This window comes from Miniopterus schreibersii, assembly GCF_964146895.1.
Source record: "Miniopterus schreibersii genome assembly, chromosome: 8".
Classification (NCBI taxonomy): Eukaryota; Metazoa; Chordata; class Mammalia; order Chiroptera; family Miniopteridae; genus Miniopterus; species Miniopterus schreibersii.
The window spans coordinates 14734209-14754211 of record NC_138109.1 but is presented as its reverse complement, the minus strand read 5'-3'; the positions used below and the strand labels follow the sequence as shown (position 1 = coordinate 14754211).

The 20003-nt window shown below is 47.2% G+C and overlaps 2 protein-coding genes across 2 annotated transcripts; both read left to right on the top strand.

Annotated features, from left to right (window-relative positions):
- Nucleotides 1-8640, top strand: GPATCH3 (G-patch domain containing 3). The gene is made up of 7 exons (XM_081144177.1): nucleotides 1-2071; nucleotides 3312-3736; nucleotides 5474-5648; nucleotides 6255-6314; nucleotides 6891-7012; nucleotides 7106-7233; nucleotides 7908-8640. The coding sequence occupies exons 1-7, from the start codon at nucleotides 1636-1638 to the stop codon at nucleotides 8122-8124; spliced, it is 1563 nt and encodes a 520-aa protein (XP_081000303.1). The 5' UTR covers nucleotides 1-1635; the 3' UTR covers nucleotides 8125-8640.
- Nucleotides 8641-8988: 348 nt separating this feature from the next.
- GPN2 (GPN-loop GTPase 2) lies at nucleotides 8989-20003 on the top strand. Its single transcript, XM_081144178.1, has 5 exons — nucleotides 8989-9465; nucleotides 9996-10152; nucleotides 13018-13178; nucleotides 14282-14412; nucleotides 17327-20003. Exons 1-5 carry the CDS (start codon nucleotides 9055-9057, stop codon nucleotides 17397-17399), a joined length of 933 nt encoding a protein of 310 aa, XP_081000304.1. The 5' UTR covers nucleotides 8989-9054; the 3' UTR covers nucleotides 17400-20003.

The following is a 20003-nucleotide window of genomic DNA, read 5'->3' as shown; positions in this document are numbered from 1 at the left end:
TTACTTATTATATGCCTGAGATTATTAGTACTAAATGCCAATTTTCTTGCTCTTGTAAACAATGCAGCTATGAATATTCATGTATACTGTCAAATAAAAACAAATCTGGACTTAGTAAGGAGAGACTTTATTTGAGGTGATCATTGCAAGGGAGAAAGGAACTATTACAATAGGAAGAGGGAAGCTTTTGCAGTGGGAGAACACTTTGATCGTAAGATCTACAAGTTTCAAGGGTTAGGCAAAGGAGTTATTCTTTCATAGGGAGGAGTAAACAAGGCTAGAAAGAACTGAGTGTGAGGATATGGAATGACCAGGAGTGGCATGATGGGAAAGTAGGTCAGAGAATGCCAGCCTGAAGCCAGCCTATTCTCTGGAGGGGCTGTTAAGGGGGGACTGTGTGCTGGCTCAAGCTGAGAGAGGTGTAGGGGGCACAAAGTTCAGGGACCTGGGGGAAGGACACAAGCTCAACCAAAGTTTAGGTAGCAAGCCTTCTGTTGTTAACGCCTCATCTAACCATTTATGAGGCGAGAATTGGAATTTGGATTCTGTGTATTGTCATAGGTAAACAAGGGGGCGCCCATAAGTTTTATCTGTCAGAGAAGGGAGTTTCTTTATATATATTGATTTCAGAGAGAGGAAGGGAGAGGGAGAGACACATCAAAGAAGAGAGTCATTGATTGGCTGTCTCCTGCACGCCCCCCACTGGGGATGGAGTCAGCAACCCAGGCATATGCCCTGACCAGGAATCCAACCTCTATCTCCTGGATCACAGGTCCATGCTCAACCGCTGAGCCACGCAGGCCAGACAGAAGAGTGTTTCTTTGCAGTAACCTATGTTCCAGAACACAGGAGGGTGGGAGGGGTTTCATAACCCTCCCGGTTTTCCAGGATCACAGGATTGGTAAACATCAATACATCTCCTAATAAACATAATAATTTCTTTAAAGTATATACCTATAAGTGAAATTGCTGGGTCAAGAGATGTGTAGCTTCACTTTGGGCAATGCCAAGTTGTTTTCCAAAGTAGTTGTACCAGTTCACACTTTCACCAACAATGTATGGTATCTCCACTTGCTCCACATCGTCACAGACACTTAAAGATTTAAGTTTTTTGGCGAATCTGGTGTATGTGACGTGGATCTTATTGCCTTTCCTTGACTAATAACGAGATTGAACATGTTTAAGTACTAATTGTGTTTCTCTTCTGCGAAGTGACTTCGGCCCACTTTTCAACTGGATTATCTTTTCTTACTGATTTGTGTAAGTCCACCAATATGCTTTGAAAGAATAAATGGATGAACGACAGAAAACTCTGAAATAACTATGATTAGGTTTGAGAGATCCCCAACAACTAAAAATCTTGAAAATTGCGCCTCCCAAAAGCTTCTAATTTGATCCTCATAAGAGTTTATGAAAGAGTTCTGTAACCCCACTCAGGTGAGTTTTCCCATCACCGTCGGCTACTCACTGTAGAAAAAGGGCCGGAACTTCTCCGGGACCTCCCCACTTCCAGGTTCCACATCCACAGCCCAGACGGGCGAATCATGGATTACACGGCTTTGTGACACACAACCTCGACGTCACTCGCGGTGTTCTCGCGAGAATTGTACCCCGTGGGTCATGTGACAAGCCAAGATGGCGGTGCCCGGGGAGGCGGAAGAAGAAGCGGCAGTTTACTTAATAGTGAGTGGCATCCCCTCGGAGTTGCGCTCGGCCCAGCTACGGAGCTACTTCAGCCAGTTCCGGGAACAGAGCGGCTGTGGCTTCCTTTGTTTCCATTACCGGCATCGTCCCGAGCAGGCCCCTCCCCAGGCTACTCCGAACTCCGTCCTAACTCCTGTTGGCCAGAGTCTTGCCCAGACTTCAATCACCGATGGCCGCGCTCCCTCCACTCGGGACGCTACCCGCGCCCAGACCCGCACCTGCTGCTGCGTCATCTCCGTACGGGGGGCGGCTCAAGCCCAGAAGTTTCTTCGCATGTATTCTGGCCGTCGGTGGCTGGATTCTCAGGGGACTTGGTTGCCCAGTCGGTGTTTCATCCGCAGACTTCGGCTGCCTACTGAGGCATCAGGTACGGTTGGGAAAGATAATAGACTGGACCTGAAACTCAGGCTCGTTCCTTAACGGGTGATGAGGATACGTGAGGTCTCTGGTTACAATTCTTTAGGAGTTTAGGTCCTTTCTGGACCGAACTTCAGGCTCAACCTGCATGTTAGTTTACTAGGAAAAACAAAAACACGAAAGAGGCCTACGTGGATTATCTAACATTTTTCAATTTATGTTCCCTTCGAGACCCCTTTCTTTAAGGGGTTGATTTTGCATTGACACGGAAGGATAAAAAGGAAATCAGGTTTCTAATCCTCTTATTGTCTTTATCGTGCTCTCTTCCTTGCTCCCCACCCCGTCCTCTCTTGGCAAAATACAAGTGAAGAAGACGGTTTCTTTTCTCAGGACAGCTCCCATTTCATGGGAAATCACTTTAGTGGGGAACAGGAAACAGTTCAGAGCCCTTTAATTTTTTTCATTTAACAAATCTAGCTTATATTGCTAGACCTAGTGTTACTCTAGCTGTTAGGCAGAGAACAATTGGACACATTCTTGTGCACAGAGTCCAGAGAGGAAGACAGATTTGTGAAAAGGTAATTGTCACAGAGATGCCATTCTAATTGTTACTATTTACTGAGCACTTCCTGTGTACTTGACACTGTTCTAAGCCTTTTTAAAAATATATATATCTTTATTGATTTCAGAAAGAGGGAGAGGGAGAGAGAGAGAGAGAAACATCAACGATAAGAGAGCCATTGATCAGCTGCCTCCTGCACGCCCCCCTACTGGGGATTGAACCGGCAACCCCCGGCATGTGTCCTGACCTGGAATCCAACTGTGATCTCCTGCATCATAGTCGATGCTCAACTGCTGAGCCACACTGGTCGGGCAGGCTTTCATTTTTTAAATTGATTGATCACAACAATCCTATAAGGTAGGATCTATTGTTATCCATTTATAGGTGAGGAAACTGAAGGATGCAGAAGTTATGTTGCTTGCTCGACATTACAGAGCTAGTAAGTGGCAGAGTCACAATTGGTTGGTGGCAATTGAGAATCAAAAGGTCAACAGGAACCAGATCTGGAAGAAACTTGTGTGCTCAACTGAAATGATGAAAATGGCATGAAATTACTAGTTGGTTCTCGTCAGGAAATGGAGGAAGGGACAGCACTGGACTAAAGGGTTTAAACCTTGACCGATTTCTGGCTCAAGTGTTGCTAGAGGCTTCTCTGTTTCATGAGCCATTCTTCTCTCTGCTTCCCAAGGTTTGGGCTCCTTTCCCTTCAAGACCCGGAAGGAACTGCAGAGTTGGAAAGCTGAGAGTGAAGCCTTCACTCTCGCTGACCTGAGGCAACTGCCAGAGCTGAACCCACCAGTGCTGATGCCCAATGGGAATGTGGGGACACCCCTGCAGGTCTTTTTGGAGTTGATCCGGGCCTGCCGCCTGCCCCCTCGGATCATCACCCAGCTGCAGCTCCAGTTTCCCAAAACAGGCTCCTCCCGGCGCTATGGCAATGTGCCATTCAAGTATGAGGATTCAGAGACTGTGGAGCAGGAAGAGCTTGTGTATACGGCTGAAGGTGAGGAAATACCCCAGGGAACCTGCCTGACAGACATACCAGCCAGCCCCTGTGGAGAGCCTGAGGAAGAAGGGGAAAAGGAAGAGGAAGAAGAGTCACACTCAGATGACGTGAGTACAGTGAGCCACCGTCCTTGCTGGCAGCTTAAAGGGGCCAAGACATTAAGAATACCGTTCTTGCCCTGGTGGTTTGCTCAGTGGTTAGAGCATCGGCCCGTGGAATAAAGGGTTCTGGGTTTGATTATGGCCAAGGGCACATACCTCAGTCACAGGCTTGATCCCCGGCCCCAGTTGGGGCACGATCGGGAGGCAACCAATCGATGTCCCTCCCTCCCTCCCTGCCTCTCTCCCTCTCTCTCTCTCTGAAAAGCAACTGAAAAAATATCACTACTCTTCAATTGTACATTATAAGAGTTCTGAGCCTGGAGCCCTCGTGAGGATTCCAAAAAATTAGAACTCCCTGGCATGAAATGTAATACTGCATTTGTATGTGCAAATATGCGTTTTTGCGGGGAGAGGGCCAGAACTTTTATCAGAAGATGCTCAAAGGGGTCTTTTCATTCCCTCAGAAAGAATGTAAGGAGGGTCCTTTTCGTAGATGAAAACCTACTACTAAGAGAGAAGATCATCTAAGGAGCAGAGGCAGAGCTAACATGTGAATCCAGTCGCTTTTGCAGCTTTTCTGGCCTCTGTGTGCTTGTATTATGTGGCTGAGAAGTCACCTCTATTTTCTGACCTGGAGTCTGTGGACACTAGCCTCCACTCTCATTTTATCAATGAAATACACATTTCTTCTACCTCTTTCTCCAAACTTGGTTATTCATCTATATTATCAGGAGAGGTGTGATTTGTTGGGAAACTTTTTTGCACACTCTGGGTAAGAAGTAATTTTCCATTGTCTCCAAAACTCCAAGCACAGAGTTGCTAACACATCCTAGTGTGGTACTATCCTGACTTTTCTTCAGCACCTGTTCTGCAGCAGTGATTCCTGAGGCCTCTTGAAGTTTAACCTGGACCAGGGCCTCCAAGATTTCTAACCATGAGTCATCCTATCATTCCACAAGCCCAGTCAAGCAGTTGTAAACACAGGGGCCAGCACAGGATTGTAAAGATAGTCTAAGACCATTTCCTGCCCTCAAAGAGCCTTAAATCTCCCTGAAAAGAAAGCCAACATCTGGAAAGGCTGTGTGGTGTGGAGAGCTGGGTTTGAATGCTGGCTCTGCCACTCTCTTGGTGTATTATCTTGAGCAAATCACTTTACTTCTCTCAACCCAAGTTTCCTCATCTGTAGAATGGGGATAATGGTACTTACCTCACAGGATTGTTGGGGTGATTAAAGGAGCTAAGTTATGTGAAGGGTCTGACATACACAGTAGACAATAGGTATTAGTTCTTGTCCCTTCTTTCTTTGTGATATCAGGTATAAAGCCCTAAACAGTGTGTGCCAATTAAAACTTGAGAAGTTCAGAGACCAGTGAGAGTGCTGTGGGGCTCAGTGTGGGCGGCTCCACGAAGGCTGTAGAACTTGAGGGATGAGCAGGATTTAACCAAGTGAAGAGAAGGTGGTGAGAGAGAAGAGCATATATTTCAGGCAGGGGGAACAGTATGACCAAAAACACAGAAATAAGAGTGAATCAGTTTTGTCAGGCGAAAGAGCTATGTTGAGAAGCGGGATGGAGAGATGTGTTGGTCAAGGCCTCAAGGGCCTAATATGTGTTGCATCTTGAAAAATTTTGGAGGAATGATGCTGAGGGCCCATCTCATGGGCCTCCTGTGCCCTGAGTTGCCTTCCTTGTGGGCATAAGGTCAGGAAGCTAAACAGGCAAGTCACCTCTCCCCTTTTTCCAGGATGATGACCAGGGTGAGGAGTGGGAGCGGCATGAAGCGCTGCATGAGGATGTTACCGGGCAGGAGCGTACCGCTGAGCGGCTCTTTGAGGAGGAGATCGAGCTTAAGTGGGAGAAGGGCGGCTCTGGCCTGGTGTTCTACACTGATGCCCAGTTCTGGCAGGAAGAAGAAGGAGGTAATGCTGGCACCACACAAGGGTGGGAGTGTTCCCTGCTGCATTTGTTCTGGACTTTATGTTCCACAGGGTGGAATCCCTGGCATTGGGCCCAAATAAAGACTTAGGAAAGTGGCTTACCTTGACTGTGTATGAGAGACCAGTCATCATTTTTAAGGGTGGGGGAATCAGTGTAGTAGAGAGAAAATGCTCTCCCTCAAATTCTGAATGACCATCCCAGAGGAGAGATTTAAAACTACTATCAAAAGCCCCAAGTTCACCATGGCTGGCATGGCTCAGTGGTTAGAGCACCTGTCTGCAGACCAAAGGGTTGTGGGTTTGATTTTTGGTCAAGGGCACATACCTGGGTTGTAGGCTCGATTCCCAGCCCCAGCCAGGGTGTGTGTGGGAGGCAACCAGTCGATATATGTCTCACATCAATGTTTCTCTCCCCCCACACACACTCACTCTGAAAAGCAGTGGAAAAATATCCTTGGGTATTTTTTTTAATTCTGAGGGTTAAAAAAAAAAGCCCCAAGTTCTAGAACATATGTCTAAGTCTAGATTTAACTCTCAACAGAACTGAGAGTCCTTAGCTCACTCTGCTTGATGCTTTTATACTTGCAGACTTTGATGAACAGACAGCTGATGACTGGGATGTGGACATGAGTGTGTACTACGACAAAGGTACTGGTACTGGGCCAGGGGCTGTGGTACTGGGATGTGGAACTAGTGCCCTGGTCTTGCAGTGACACTTTACCAACCTGCTTAGTAGAGGCTGAGACAGGACACCAGTTCCCTTGGGATAGCTCATTGAGAAGGTTCCTCTCTTAAGACATCTCTATTTGAGTGCATTAAGTGCTGATTGTAGGCAGAGCTTTTTTCCTTTCTTTGTGGAGCAAGGACACGTAGGGACAGCCCTCAGGGAGCTCTGCTTCTGGTGGGCAGACCCTGGTAGAGTTGGGGTCAGGAGCTCATGCTCTGGTTAAGAATTTAGATTTTGGAGTTAAAAATTACCTAGATGGGGAGAGGAGAAGACCTGGGTTCTAATTCTGTGTCTCTCTGTTGGTTCTGTGACTTTTCTGCACCATGATTTTCTCATGGTTCCTACTCTTGGTAAGCTGCCAGTCTAATGAGAGAGAATAATAAGGTAATAAAACACCATAAAGATGAATATGTAAATCTTGTAGGGAGGGCCTAAATACCTGATATCTCCGCCCCGCTGAGAGAGAACCTTCTGCAAACTGGGCTCTGCTTCCTCAGGTGGTGGAGACAAGGATGCCCGAGACTCTGTCCAGATGCGTCTGGAACAAAGACTCCGTGATGGCCAGGAGGATGGCTCCGTGATCGAACGCCAGGTGGGCACCTTTGAGCGCCACACCAAGGTGAATACTATGCCCAATTCATTGACCTCTTTTTTCCCCCCTCCCCTGCCCATAAGAGCCCCATTTCTTGAGTCTTTTTCTTTCCCTCTGCAGGGCATTGGGCGGAAGGTGATGGAGCGGCAGGGCTGGGCTGAGGGCCAGGGCTTGGGCAGCCGGTGCTCTGGGGTGGCTGAGGCCCTGGATAATGATGGGCAGCACCCCAGATGCAAGCGTGGATTGGGGTGAGTATGGCTGAGGGACTTCCCTGGGGGCCCAAGCTAGTCTTTCACCTATACCCTGGTTCCTCCTTCCCTCTGGTTTTGGGGTGGGTGCTGGAGACTCCTAGGGGATGAACTTCAAAGTAAGGTTAGAAGGAAAAAATAGGTCTGGATCTCCTGGGGGGGGGGGAATCATCCCCTGTAGTCTGAGGAGTTTGGACTTGATTGCCATTAGGGAGTGACAGTTGTTCTAAACTTTCTATACTATTTATTTTTAAAAATATGTTTATTGATTTGAGAGAGAGAGGAAGAGATAGAAACATCGATGAGAGAGAGACAGACATTGATCGGCTGCCTCCTGCACGCCCCACACTGGGGATTGAGCCTACAATCCAGACATGTGCTCTGACTGGGAATCGAACCGGGGACCTCTTGATTCATGGGTCAGTGCTCAACCACTGAACCACACCAGCTGGTCAAAACTTTGTGTGCTATTTAAAATGAAAACATTGAGGCCCCTGGTTGCTGGCACTGTCAATGAATGAATAAGGTAGCTGGAGAGCAAAGATCCAGATTTAAAGGCTCTGTCTTTTGGGCAAACCAGATAATGCAGTAGCTACTTCCCTGTCCTTTCTCAACCTCTTTAACTGAGGTTTGAGAGAGAGCAGCCCTCTCACTCAGAGCCTTTTTTAATCCAGGTACCACGGAGAGAAGCTACAGCCATTTGGGCAACTGAAGAGGCCCCGAGGAACTGGTTTGGGGCTCATCTCCACCATCTACGATGAGCCCCTACCCCAGGACCAAGGGGAGTTGCTGCTCCGCCGCCAGCCACCCACCAGCATGAAGTTTCGGACAGACATGAGCTTTGTGAGGGGTTCCAGCTCTGCATTGGACAGCTTCTCAGAGCCTGAGTGACAGGTTCAAGGACTGACTTACTTAGGACCACTCATAATTGCACAGTGACAGCCCTCTGGCCACAGAAGCAGGAAGAAGTCTCCCACCAAAGCAGCAAAAAGTCTGGGAGCAGCAATCTGTGAGGCTCCATCAGCGTGTTTTGTTCTGAACTTGCCTTCTGGCTCTCTACCTCAGGGGCATTTTTACAAAAAGCCCCCTATCCTCCCCTTTGATCCTAGGGTTTAATGACCTCTCTTCGTTGGTCTCCTAATCCTGGTTCCTGTTTGGGCTCGCCCCTGTTGCCTCCCCCAGTACCCTGAAAAACTGCATTGACCTTCCTTGGGTGGGGTCACCTTGAAGGCCAGAAAGATTGGGGAAAGGTACCTGGAGAAGAGGATTTGTGGTGCTCGGAAGAGACAGCCTTGGGGAGGGCCTTCCACTGCCTTTACCCGTCTGGCTGGAACTAGACGGTGGAGAATCGCGGGAGGTGGCCCGGATCTGCGACCGAATGTTAGAATAAAGAAGTTTACGAACCGGATTTCTCTCTTATCTTCTAATTTGGGCTTAGAGGAAGGTTGAGTAAATCCCGAAAAAGGTTCGTTGCCCACACGTTACGCCCCACACCCTGACCCTCCGCTGCGAGTGAACTGTTGGACGCCGCCACGGTCCTCGGCGCTAAGCTGGGTCGTCACTGTGAGGGCGGGACTTCCTTTCCGTTACCTCGTCGTTTCCGACGTCTCCCGGAAGTCGGTGCTGGTCCGACAATATCGGCGGTTCACTCCTTGCTTTGGTCGGCTCTCTGCTGCTCCTCTTTAGGCAACTACTCGGCTTCGCCACTGCGCGCCACCCCCCACCCCCCAAAGTGCACGTCGGGAATCTCGTCCGCGGCGCTGTCACCCGCCTTGTTTCTCCGCCGAGCTTAACTGCCGCGCCCGGGGCCGAGTGCCACCCATGGCGGGGGCCGCTCCGACCACGGCCTTTGGACAGGCGGTGATCGGCCCGCCAGGCTCGGGAAAGACCACTTACTGCCTGGGCATGAGCGAGTTCCTGCGCGCGATGGGCCGGCGCGTGGCGGTAGTGAACCTCGACCCAGCCAACGAGGGGCTGCCGTACGAGTGCGCCGTGGACGTGAGCGAGCTGGTGGGTTTGGGCGACGTGATGGACGCGCTGCGGCTGGGGCCCAACGGCGGCCTGCTGTACTGCATGGAGTACCTGGAGGCCAATCTGGACTGGCTGCGCGCCAAGCTTGACCCCCTCCGCGGCCATTACTTCCTCTTCGACTGCCCAGGCCAAGTGGAGCTCTGCACTCACCATGGCGCCCTGCGCAGCATCTTCTCCCAGATGGCCCAGTGGGATCTCAGGGTGCGTCTTGGGTCGGGCAGGCCCATTTTGCGGATGAAAGAACTAAGACAAGGAGGGCATGCCACACCCCCATGTCACACAGCGAGGCAGGGGCGCAGTTGCTTTGGAGTAAAACTGGTATGATTTCGAATTCTGGCTCTGCTACTGACTCGCTGTGTGGACCTGGGTAAGTCAGTTTATCACTCAGAATCTGTTTTCTCATCTGTAAAATGGATGTGTTAGTACCCAATTTGGGATTATTGGAAGTATGGAAGGAGTTATGTGGAAAATAACATAGCGATTGTTGTTGTGAATTGGGGGCAAAAGTAAGTGAAAGAATGGAGTCAGATGCAGGCTCAGGGCAAGGCATCTTGTAAGAAAAATGCCCCTATCTCCTGGGAGAAGGAAGTGCGTGTGGCTCTCAGAACAAAACAGAAGGAAAAGACCAATGGCGAAGGCTGGCACTCTGTCCTCAGGTTGGGGGATACATAGGCCCTGATGCTCCCTGCCTCCCCAGGCCACTCTCACCCTGTCTCTTCCTCCCCTCCCAGCTGACTGCTGTCCACCTGGTGGATTCTCACTACTGCACAGACCCCGCCAAGTTCATTTCAGTACTGTGTACCTCCCTGGCCACCATGCTGCATGTAGAGCTACCCCATGTCAACCTCCTCTCCAAAATGGACCTCATTGAGCATTATGGAAAGCTAGGTAAGTGCTCCTGTTTTGAGCTGGAGTGAAGCAGAGATCTCAGCTGAAGGAAACTGCCTCCAGGGGCTATGCATGGCTTGGTGATCATAGCCACAGTCAGGTCCTGACCCCTGCCCAGTTATTTTGTGCCATATAGTGTTCTGTGTTTTGGAGACAAAGGAACTATAGATGGTAATATGTATTATGAAGGAATTAAAACTAAATGATGGGACAGTCAGTGGTGGGGAATGAGCAGTGCCATCTGAGCTGAAACCTTAATGGTGAGGAGCCAGCCAAGGGAGAACCATTCTAGGTAGAGGGACCAGTAGAGGTAAAGGCCTTCTCAGGCAGAGCTTTTTGTGTTCAAGGAAGGTGGGGGCAGCGTAGCTGATAGAGTGGTCAGGGGAAGGGTGGTAGGAAGTGAAGTCAGAGAGGTCATCAGGGGCCAGAACTTATACTGTTTAAACATAGAGAAGACATTGATGAATATTAGCAAGGGAATAGCATGATCTGAAAAGGTCATTTTGGCTGCTTTATAGAGAATGAATTAAAAGGGGCAAGAATGAAAACAGTTCCTTTAGGAGACTTTTGCAGCAGCCCAAGCAGTGGTGGTGGGAATGAAGAAAATTAGATTCAAAACTTGCTCAGGAGCCTGGCTGATTTGGAGCGTCAGCGGTTGGGTTCATTGGCCTGTGTTCTGAAGGGTCTCGGGTTCGATTCCTGGTTGAGGGTGGGTATTTCAGTTGCAGGCCCAATCCCTGGCCCCAGTTGAGGTGCATGCAGGAGGCAACTAGTTGATGTGTGTCTCTCACATCAGTGTTTCTTCTCTCTCTCTCCCTCCCTTCCACTCTCTCTCAAAAAAAAAAATCAATGGAAAAAAATATCCTTGGGTGAGGATTAACTCCCCACCCCACCCCACCCCACCCCCAAAAAAAAACTTGCTCAGGAAATAGGATTTGTTTGTGGATTGGACATGGAGACAGAGGAATTAAAGATGATGCTCAGGCCAGGCCAGTGCAGCTCAGTGGTTGAGCGTCGAACCATGAAGCAGGAGGTCATGGTTCGATTCCCAGTCAGAGCACATGGCTGGGTTTTGGGCCTGATCCCCAATAGGGAGCATATAGGAGGCAGCCAATCAGTGATTCTCCCTCATTGATGTTTCTATCTCCCTGTTCCTTCCTTTGTGAAATCAATAAAAATATTAACAAACAAACATGATGCTCAGGTTTCTGACCAAGGCAGTGTACAGATAAGGGTGCCATTTGTTAAGGTGGAGAAGACTGAGGGAAAAGCAAGCTGCTATGAGGCAGGGAGTTGCATAAGGACCCTTTGTCCAGCATTTCTTTCCTGCAAAATTAGTGCTCTGCCAAGCTGGGGCATCAGTTTCCTAAATAGCATCTCTAGCCACAAAGAACAGCTGAAGTGACCAGCAATGAGCAGGAAGGGAGGTCATTGGAAGAGTGATATGTAGGAGGCTTGTCCAGGGAAGGCCAACTGGCTACCAGTCAGGACATGGAGTGATGTCAGCACCTGGGAAATGCCACCTCAGCACCCCCTGGTCAGTCAGAGTCCTGGTCCATTTCTCAGCAAGCCCAGAAGCTGCATTTTACCTATGTGCAAATGTGTAGTCCTCCTGAGCCCCTCTCCCCCTTCATAGCCTCCACCAAATGGCTACATGGTGGTCTTCAACTTTCTTAGCTCTGACTTTTTTCTAATCCGCACCTGAGGATATGTTTATTGGTTTATTGGCTAGCACTGATTCTTGATAGTCATCCTCACAAGAGGCTAATAAATCAAATGACACAGTTGAGTCTCAGAGACCTTACACAGCTAGTATGTTAGTGGAGATGAAATCTAAACCCAAGTGTACTTGGCCCCAGTTTCTTAATTCTCATTGAGAAACCTACCTGTCAAGCAACCCAAGAAGTTTGTTGGAATGCCCAGGACATTCTTCCTTGTAGGCACAGTGGTGTCAGTTTCTAATTAGCGCTGATTAGAACATGGAAGTCAGAGCACACGAGTGAGTTGATCGATCTCTGACAGCCTGCTCCCTCAGTTCACTTTGGGACATACCACTGAGTAGCACAACTGCTTGAGTGTTCCAGGCTGAAATGGACAGTGCAGGCCCACTTTCCTTCTCTTAGTGGGAAGTTTGTAGACATAGAACTGAGTCAGAGACCCCAAGTCATCAAGTCTGGTCTCCTCACTTTACATTAAGAAGGAACTGGCCCAGAAAGGGAAAGAGATTTACCCAGATGCCACCCTGTTAAAGTCCTTACAGTGTGTGCTGGGTCCTGGGGGTGCTACCTGACTCTGCACTTCATGAGGGAGGCACCAAGCACTGTATTTGGTACATGTTTACTACCATTGATCGAGCACTTTTTTGTACTAGGCACTGGGATTTATAGCATTTATTCCTCATAGCCGCCCCTTGAGGTGGGTACCTGTCCATATAGCTTGTAAATGACAGAACCAGCAGGTGAAACCAACTATTTTCTTTTCTTTTTTTTTTAAAAAATATATTTCTTTATTGATTTCAGAGAGAGGAAGGGAGAGGGAGAGAGAGAGAGATAGAAGCATCAATGATGAGAGTCATTGATCGGCTGCCTCCTGCACACCCCCTACCGGGGATCGAGCCCACAACTCGGGCACATGCCCCGACCAGGACTCAAACCTCAATGGCCTGGATCATAGGTCGATGCTCAACCCCTGAGCTATGGTGGCCGGACAACTATTTTCTTCTTAGTAACTTCATTTCAATGCCATTGTTGAATGAATAAATGAGTGAGGGAATGAAGGCAGAGGAAGAAAAAAATATATATGGTCCCTGTTCTTGGGGTTTTAGCCTGATGCCAGCTGCTCCTAAACACTGGTTTCTCTCCTTAGCCTTCAACCTGGACTACTACACAGAGGTCCTGGACCTCTCCTACTTGCTTGACCACCTGGCTTCTGACCCTTTCTTCCGCCACTACCGTCAGCTCAATGAGAAACTGGTGCAGCTCATTGAAGACTACAGCCTGGTCTCCTTCATTCCTCTCAATATCCAGGTACCAGGGACTAAGAGGCCTCTTCCCTTGCCTATAGGCTCTAACAGTGCCTGGGACCTCACTCCAAGCCAAGGGTACAAGAGGCTTTGTCCTAGGTCCAACTATCATTCAGTCCCCTTGGTTTTGGTACCAGGGGCTCTGGTGGGCAGGATTCTAGTAAAGAGGATGGACCAACTTTGGCCCTGTCTAGTCTGTGTTGCTGGGTCCTCTCTACACATGTTCCCTGAAAGTCACCAGCAAGGGACTTGACCAAGGTCAGGCACAAGTCTCTTAGGCTCCTCAAGATGAGCAACTGCTTGTTGACTTTGCAAAGTCATACCCAACCCCCATGCCTCTCACCTTCACCCTGCAAAGATAACCTGGGAGACACCAGTGCATGTTTGGTTCCTTTCTGCAGTGGGTGGACTTGAGCAAACTTGTCTCTCCTTTTTAATGCCACACTCTTCTCTAAAATGAGGTGAAACCTATGATATTAATAGGTTTCACCTATTCTTAGTAACTTCACCTATTCTTAGTTTCACCTATTCTTAGTAACTTACTAAGTAAGTTACTTAGTAAGTTACTTACTGCAGATTTTCTATGCTAGGCATTGTGGTAAGAACTGTGATACATTATTTTGAACTTTCCTATCATGTGATGTATGAATTGTTATTTTTATGGGGATGAGTGAATAGGTTACATGCATATTTATTGGGTGCCTACTGTTAGCTAAGCATTATGCCAGGTATTGGGAATTCCTCAATAAATGTGTCCCTGACCTCAAGGAGTGCATAGTTAAGGAAGGGAGGCAGATGAGTTAATAACTTATTAGTAGTTAGTAAGGTGGTAGGATCAGAGCTATAATAGGGATTAAATCCAGGGGACTGTGGTTGTACATAGAGTTGTTTATCTGTTCTAATTTAGGTGGGTTGGTGGTCAGGAAAAATGGGATGTAGCCAGGCCTCTGGGAACAAGTAGAACTACTCCAGGCCAAGGAAGCTACATATACAGAGGCTTCATGAGGCAAGATTGAGGGGGATGTTTGGGGACTGCAGCAGTTTGGTACAACCTCAATTCCACACACCTCTTTCACTCACAGAGCTGTTTCTCTTCTCCCTGCCCAGGACAAGGAGAGTATCCAGCGGGTCCTGCAGGCTGTGGATAAAGCCAATGGCTACTGCTTTGGGGTCCAAGAGCAGCGAAGCCTGGAGGCCATGATGTCTGCTGCAGTGGGAGCTGACTTCCATTTCTCCTCGTATCCTTGCTCTCTGGCCTCTCAGCCACAGCCAATGGGGGAGACATGGGACTTAGGAATAGTTACATCTACCCTTGCAGATGACTGATATCATGTTGACCAATTGGGCTCCCTGGTGCCTTTCATGTTCAAAGGCTGGTCCCTTAGAATGCTTCAGGGTTGGTTGTACCTGAAGATGGGAGAATATTGATCAGAACAAGTAACAAATACATAGGCCCAGGAATGAAAGGGCATTGGTCACTTGGAAGGGAGGTAAGGGGTTCAGTTTGCCTGGTGTCTTGAGTGTGAAGAGGGAAGGGGGATGCAGGGCTGCAGGGGAGGTAGGCAGGGCTAGCAATGGTGTGCTTAAGTGCCCTACAGGAGTGTGGACTTCAGCGCATGGGTGACTAGTAGGAACCAGCATAGTATTGTTGAGCAGGGGGTGACATGAACAAATGTACATTTTTGAAAAGCCCCTCCAAGTGTGGAAAATGTGTTTAAGGGATGTGATTTGGGGCAGGAGAGTTTTTACAGTCTTCAGAAAAGACGAGCTGAAACAGTAGTAGTAAGAATAGAAGTGTGTGGATTGGAAAAATATTAAGGTGACAGATGGTTATAAAATAGAGATGGAGCAGAATTTAGACTCCCAGCTTCTGGCTTAGACAGTGGTATGGGTGGTTGTGCTAGTCACTGAGGTAAGAAAAGAAAGAGGAGTCTTTGTCACGTAGATGGAAGGGATGGGAGCTGGCAGATGTGCTGTGTTTGAGGAGGCCCTGGGACAATCAGAGCTGGCTGGGAGACAGGAGACCTTCAGAACTAGACCAGTGGGGGGTGGGACTGAGGTCCTGTATAGGTGTCTCTCAGGTCACAGAGGCCACATGTGAGGCAGGACAGGGAAAATTAAGCTTTCTATGCTGGTTTCAGAGACTTGGCATCTACACAGGATGCTGGAGACAAGGGGTGGAGGGGTGGCGCTCCAGAGTCCTTGGGTGGGGAGGAAAATAGGTCCAGCCAACACTTACTGATCTGTGTCAGGCCCTTTCACACGTGGGAAACAAAGCTCACAGGGAAATAGATGAGTTACAGATAATGGCAGAGTGTGCAGTACCTGAAGAAGGGACTAAGGAGCTGCCTCACACATGCAGTTAATATTGGCAAATTCAAATTCAGCTACATGTGCTCAGCAAAAAAGGGAAGGGACACTTTCAATAGTGCTGTGATATTTTGCACACCGTACATTACTTTATGCAGTCATATTATTATAATAGGATTCTATTCATAAAACCATGTATACTGTATTTAATAAGCGATTTAAGGAATTTTAAGGGTATACATATTTTTTATTTTGGTTCTGGTTCCCTGAACTGTTATTTTGTTTTTTAATTTTTCAATCACAGTTTACTTTCAGTATTATTCTTTATTGGTTTCAGGTGTATAGCATAGTGGTTAGACAATCATATACTTTATAAAGGAATTTTAAGGGTATTTTTAACCATAAACATTTGTGCTGATTTTAGATCCTATTCCCCCACCCAGTCTTTTTAAGATTCAACTTTGTGTATAAGGTAATGAAGGATTGGTATAAAGAAGGGAAAGTCAGCTCTGCTGAGGGGTGAGTGGGTAAAGAAAACTTCATGGTGGTAGTGGCATTTGCATTGCAGTCATCTCAAAGTGAGGGTTAGCCAGGTTGGTTAAGAGGGAAAGGGAATTCAAGGCAAAGAGAACAGTGTAGAGAAAAGCGTAGGAGTTCAAGATTGAGACATGTCTTGCAAGTAGAATGGCATGACTTATGGGCAGGACAGGACTTCTGGCTAGGGAGCAGTGATAGGGCCAGAGACATGGGCAGGAGAACTCAGGATTTCATGTGCCCTGCTCAGGAATGTGGGCTTCAGATCAGAGATAAGACAGGTTTGAGATTATTCCAAGTCAAGCAAGATGGACCCCACTGATCCTGAGTGATCCTCAGGGCCAACTTGCACAGAAACAAGGCATTACTTCCTGAGGAACATGAAAGGAGGTGGGGCACAGGTTCAGAGTCAGTTTGTGTAAGAGTGAGATGGATTTTGATGGATGGATCCATGAGATGGTAAAGAAAGGTCTGTAACCTGAACATCATTTGGTGGGCTACATACTCCATTTGCAGGATGTCATTGAATCTTTATTCAATCCCCTTTTATAGATGAGGCTGTTGGGCTCTGAGAGTGACAAGCCCAAGGTCCCTTACTCAGCATGTGTTGGAAGGACAGTTCAAACCTCAGTCTCACTGGAGTCATCTAGTAGAGCAGCCATGGTGCCAGCGTAGCCATGGTCAACCACTATCTCCTAGTCAGACCCCAGACCCTGACCTCAGGCTAGTCAGCCTCATAAGGTTCCATCAGCAGAGTCATGGTCTTTGCCTTTGTGGATCTGATATGTGTCCTTACTGCTGTCCCAGAGAGGTAGAAAGCATCCTGTGGCCCAAGCAGACATTTTTCATTTCCTTTGAGCTCCCTTGACTTCTCTCCGTTGGCAGAGGACAAGTCACAAACAGTTAAGTACCTACTGTGTGCCAGTAGGCACTCTGTTCATTGTCTCATTCGATCCTCATAACAACTCTTGTTCTACAGATGAGAAAAAGGATGTAACAAAATCAGGATTTAAATCCCCATGGTCAGGCTCTGAGCATGTGTCGTAACACAGAACTGAAGGGTTAGCACTCTAGTCCTTTGATCCTCAGCAGTGTGAGGAAGAAGAGCATTTGAGTCTGGTTGCTTTGATAGGCTTCTCAGCCCCAATTGGTTCCCTGTTGCCTGAAGCTGTAATTATGAGGAATGGAGAAGGATGGAAGTACCCTGCTAGACATGGTTGGAAGGCAGGCATCAGTAGAGGTCAGATCCTGCCCAGACCACTTTCCCATCCTTGCCTCTGCTGTCATCCTTGACATACCCTCCCTCAGCACCCTGGGCATCCAGGAGAAGTACCTGGTACCCTCAGACCAGTCAGTGGAACAAGAAGCCATGAAACTATAACACGCTGGGCTCTGGAGAACAGGACACGTAACCCAACACTGGGGAAAGCTGCAGCTCCCAGTGAGCGGTGGACAGCTTAGCAGCAGCAGATCCAAGAACAGTCCTCCCAACCAGAACTGGAAGGCTGATGAGGGACATCCAGCCCTGCAACAGACTTCTAACCAAAAGCTAGACATGGTGGAAACAAAGCACCCACCACGCACTCGGTGCTCATCGGCACTGGCCCCACTTGGACTAGGGTGGGATGTGCTACAATACAAGAGTTTATTTTCTCCTACATGTTGTGGCTTTCAAACTTTCTTCAACCATCCAGGGAGCTGGGGTAAAATGAGTGAATGTCACCTTCCTTCAGAAGAGTTCTATTCTTCATACAGGGCAGTATTTCCCAAAGCATAGGATCAAACTGGAGTATTAATATTCTCCAATGGTGTGCTTAGGTTAATCTTCAGCTTGAGCTTTCACAGGGGATACTTCCTAACTAGATTGTAATGTTTTATTTTCATTGTATTTATTTTCAGTTTTATTCTATTTTTGATAAGTACTAGCTAGTTTCTATTTATAGTAGTGATTAAAAGTTTACCTTAAAAATGAAGTTAAACAAAGTGCATTGTTTAAAGAGCAATATTAAGTATATAATATGACAGGGACATAGCGAAAATTAAGATGGTTTAAAGGTGGAATTAATGGTGTTTGTTTCTTTTGCTCTTCTTGCAACTGGTTGGGTGCAATTCAAATTTTCAACCAATAGGTGGCACCCCAGGCTTATTTTTTAAGTTTGGAGGCACCAGGGGACAGATGGCAGTTGTGCCAGAAGTCTTATTTGCAGATACTTGGTCCTGTTGACATACATGAAGGGCTTGGCATTTTACCAAGTGCCTTAAAACACATGGTCCTTATGTGGTTCATACAGCAACTCAGAGATACAAACAAGATTGGGACTATTACTAAGCCCCACTTTACATGAAGGGATCAGAAAGATGAGTTTGAACTTTGGTTAGCCTGGCTTGATCATGGTCCACTTTGCTGACGTCTTAATTGTGAATACTAATGGTGAAAAGTCATGGCCCATATCCCACATGATTTGAGGCCAATTAGAAGAAAGAATTTAGACACCTGTAGAGTATTACTGAGTCATAAATCAAGGGGAGATAGGCCACTGGTGGTTTGAGCAGTTTAAGAAAATCTATTCTGAAGTAGCATTGAGATGGGGATGACAGCTTTGCTTTCCAGTTTTGACAGCCAGAGCAGAGTGACGGACTATAAGGAGGCTTCTGTGGCTGGGACAGTTTGAAAGCAGCCAACCTTGCTCCCACGCCTGGCCTTAAAAGGGATAATAATTGGGTGCTGCTTCGCTATCCTCTTTCATCTGCAGAGTTCAAAGCACCTCACTCCTATTAACACCCTGCACAGTAGGTGGGGAGTATTAACAGAGCAAGCCAGGGAAACTGAGGCCAGGAGTCACAGCTTGGGGCTGCTGTGAGTCACCTATAGGGCCTGGAGCCCAGGAATCCTGACGCCCAGGCTGCTGGACAAATCCCTCAACAGGGAGTGAGGATAGATGCTGTGTTTTTCTGGGTTTTTAAAAAATATATCCTTACTGATTTCAGAGAGAGGAAAGGAGAGAGAGAGAGAAACATCAATGATGAGAGGGTCATTGATCAGCTGCCTCCCGCACACCCCGAACTGGGGATCAAGCCTGCAACCCAGGCATGTGCCCTGACCGGGAATCGAACCCCAATCGCCTAGATCCTAGGTCGATGCTCAACCGCTGAGCCACGCCCAGCCAGGCTAGATGCTGTGTTTTTGAAAATAGTACCAATAGCTGTGGTCATGGGTTTTGATGCTTACCCCACCACAGAGGCTGTGGCTGTCACCAAAGCAAACCAGTTAGAAAGAGGTGTCATTTAGAACTTTATGGGCTCACATCCAAGCACCCTGAGTATTTATTCACTCATGGAATGGAGAACAATGGAAAAATCCAAAACTTTATTTTCAGGCATTGGTGTGATAGCAAGGATGTTTTCTCTAGTAACTGTAGCTCTCTCCACCCCCCCACTGATAGCAGACTGATTGTCATGTTGGGGAGGGGACAGCACAGTGCAGAAAAGATGAAACATCTGGGTTCCAGTTAAAGTCTGTTCAATGTGAAGTATGTAAGGTAGGAGAAAGACCATCCTCCAGTATGGCTGGGATATGGCAACTGTCCTTAAGATTTCTTTTTTTTTTTTCTTTCGTTGATAAAAATAGCAAAGTAAAAAACTTGGAAAATGAAAAGAAAATTAGACCCATAATCCCATAACAGAAATAAAAATTATAATAAATTATATATTTAAATGTATGTTTTGTATATTTTCTTTTTCTATACATGCAGAGGAATAGTTATAGCATTTATATGAGTAAGATATATTGCTTTGTAACCTTTTTTTTAGTTAACACTATCTCATGTAATTAAAAATATAAAGACATTTTAATGTTTATATGATGATATTCTGTGGTTCAGCTATAACATGGTTTACCCACTCAAATTGTCATGGTTAACCTATAAACCATGACCAATTTCTTGCCATTGTAAATAGTGCTGTGATTAACATCTTTGTACCCAAA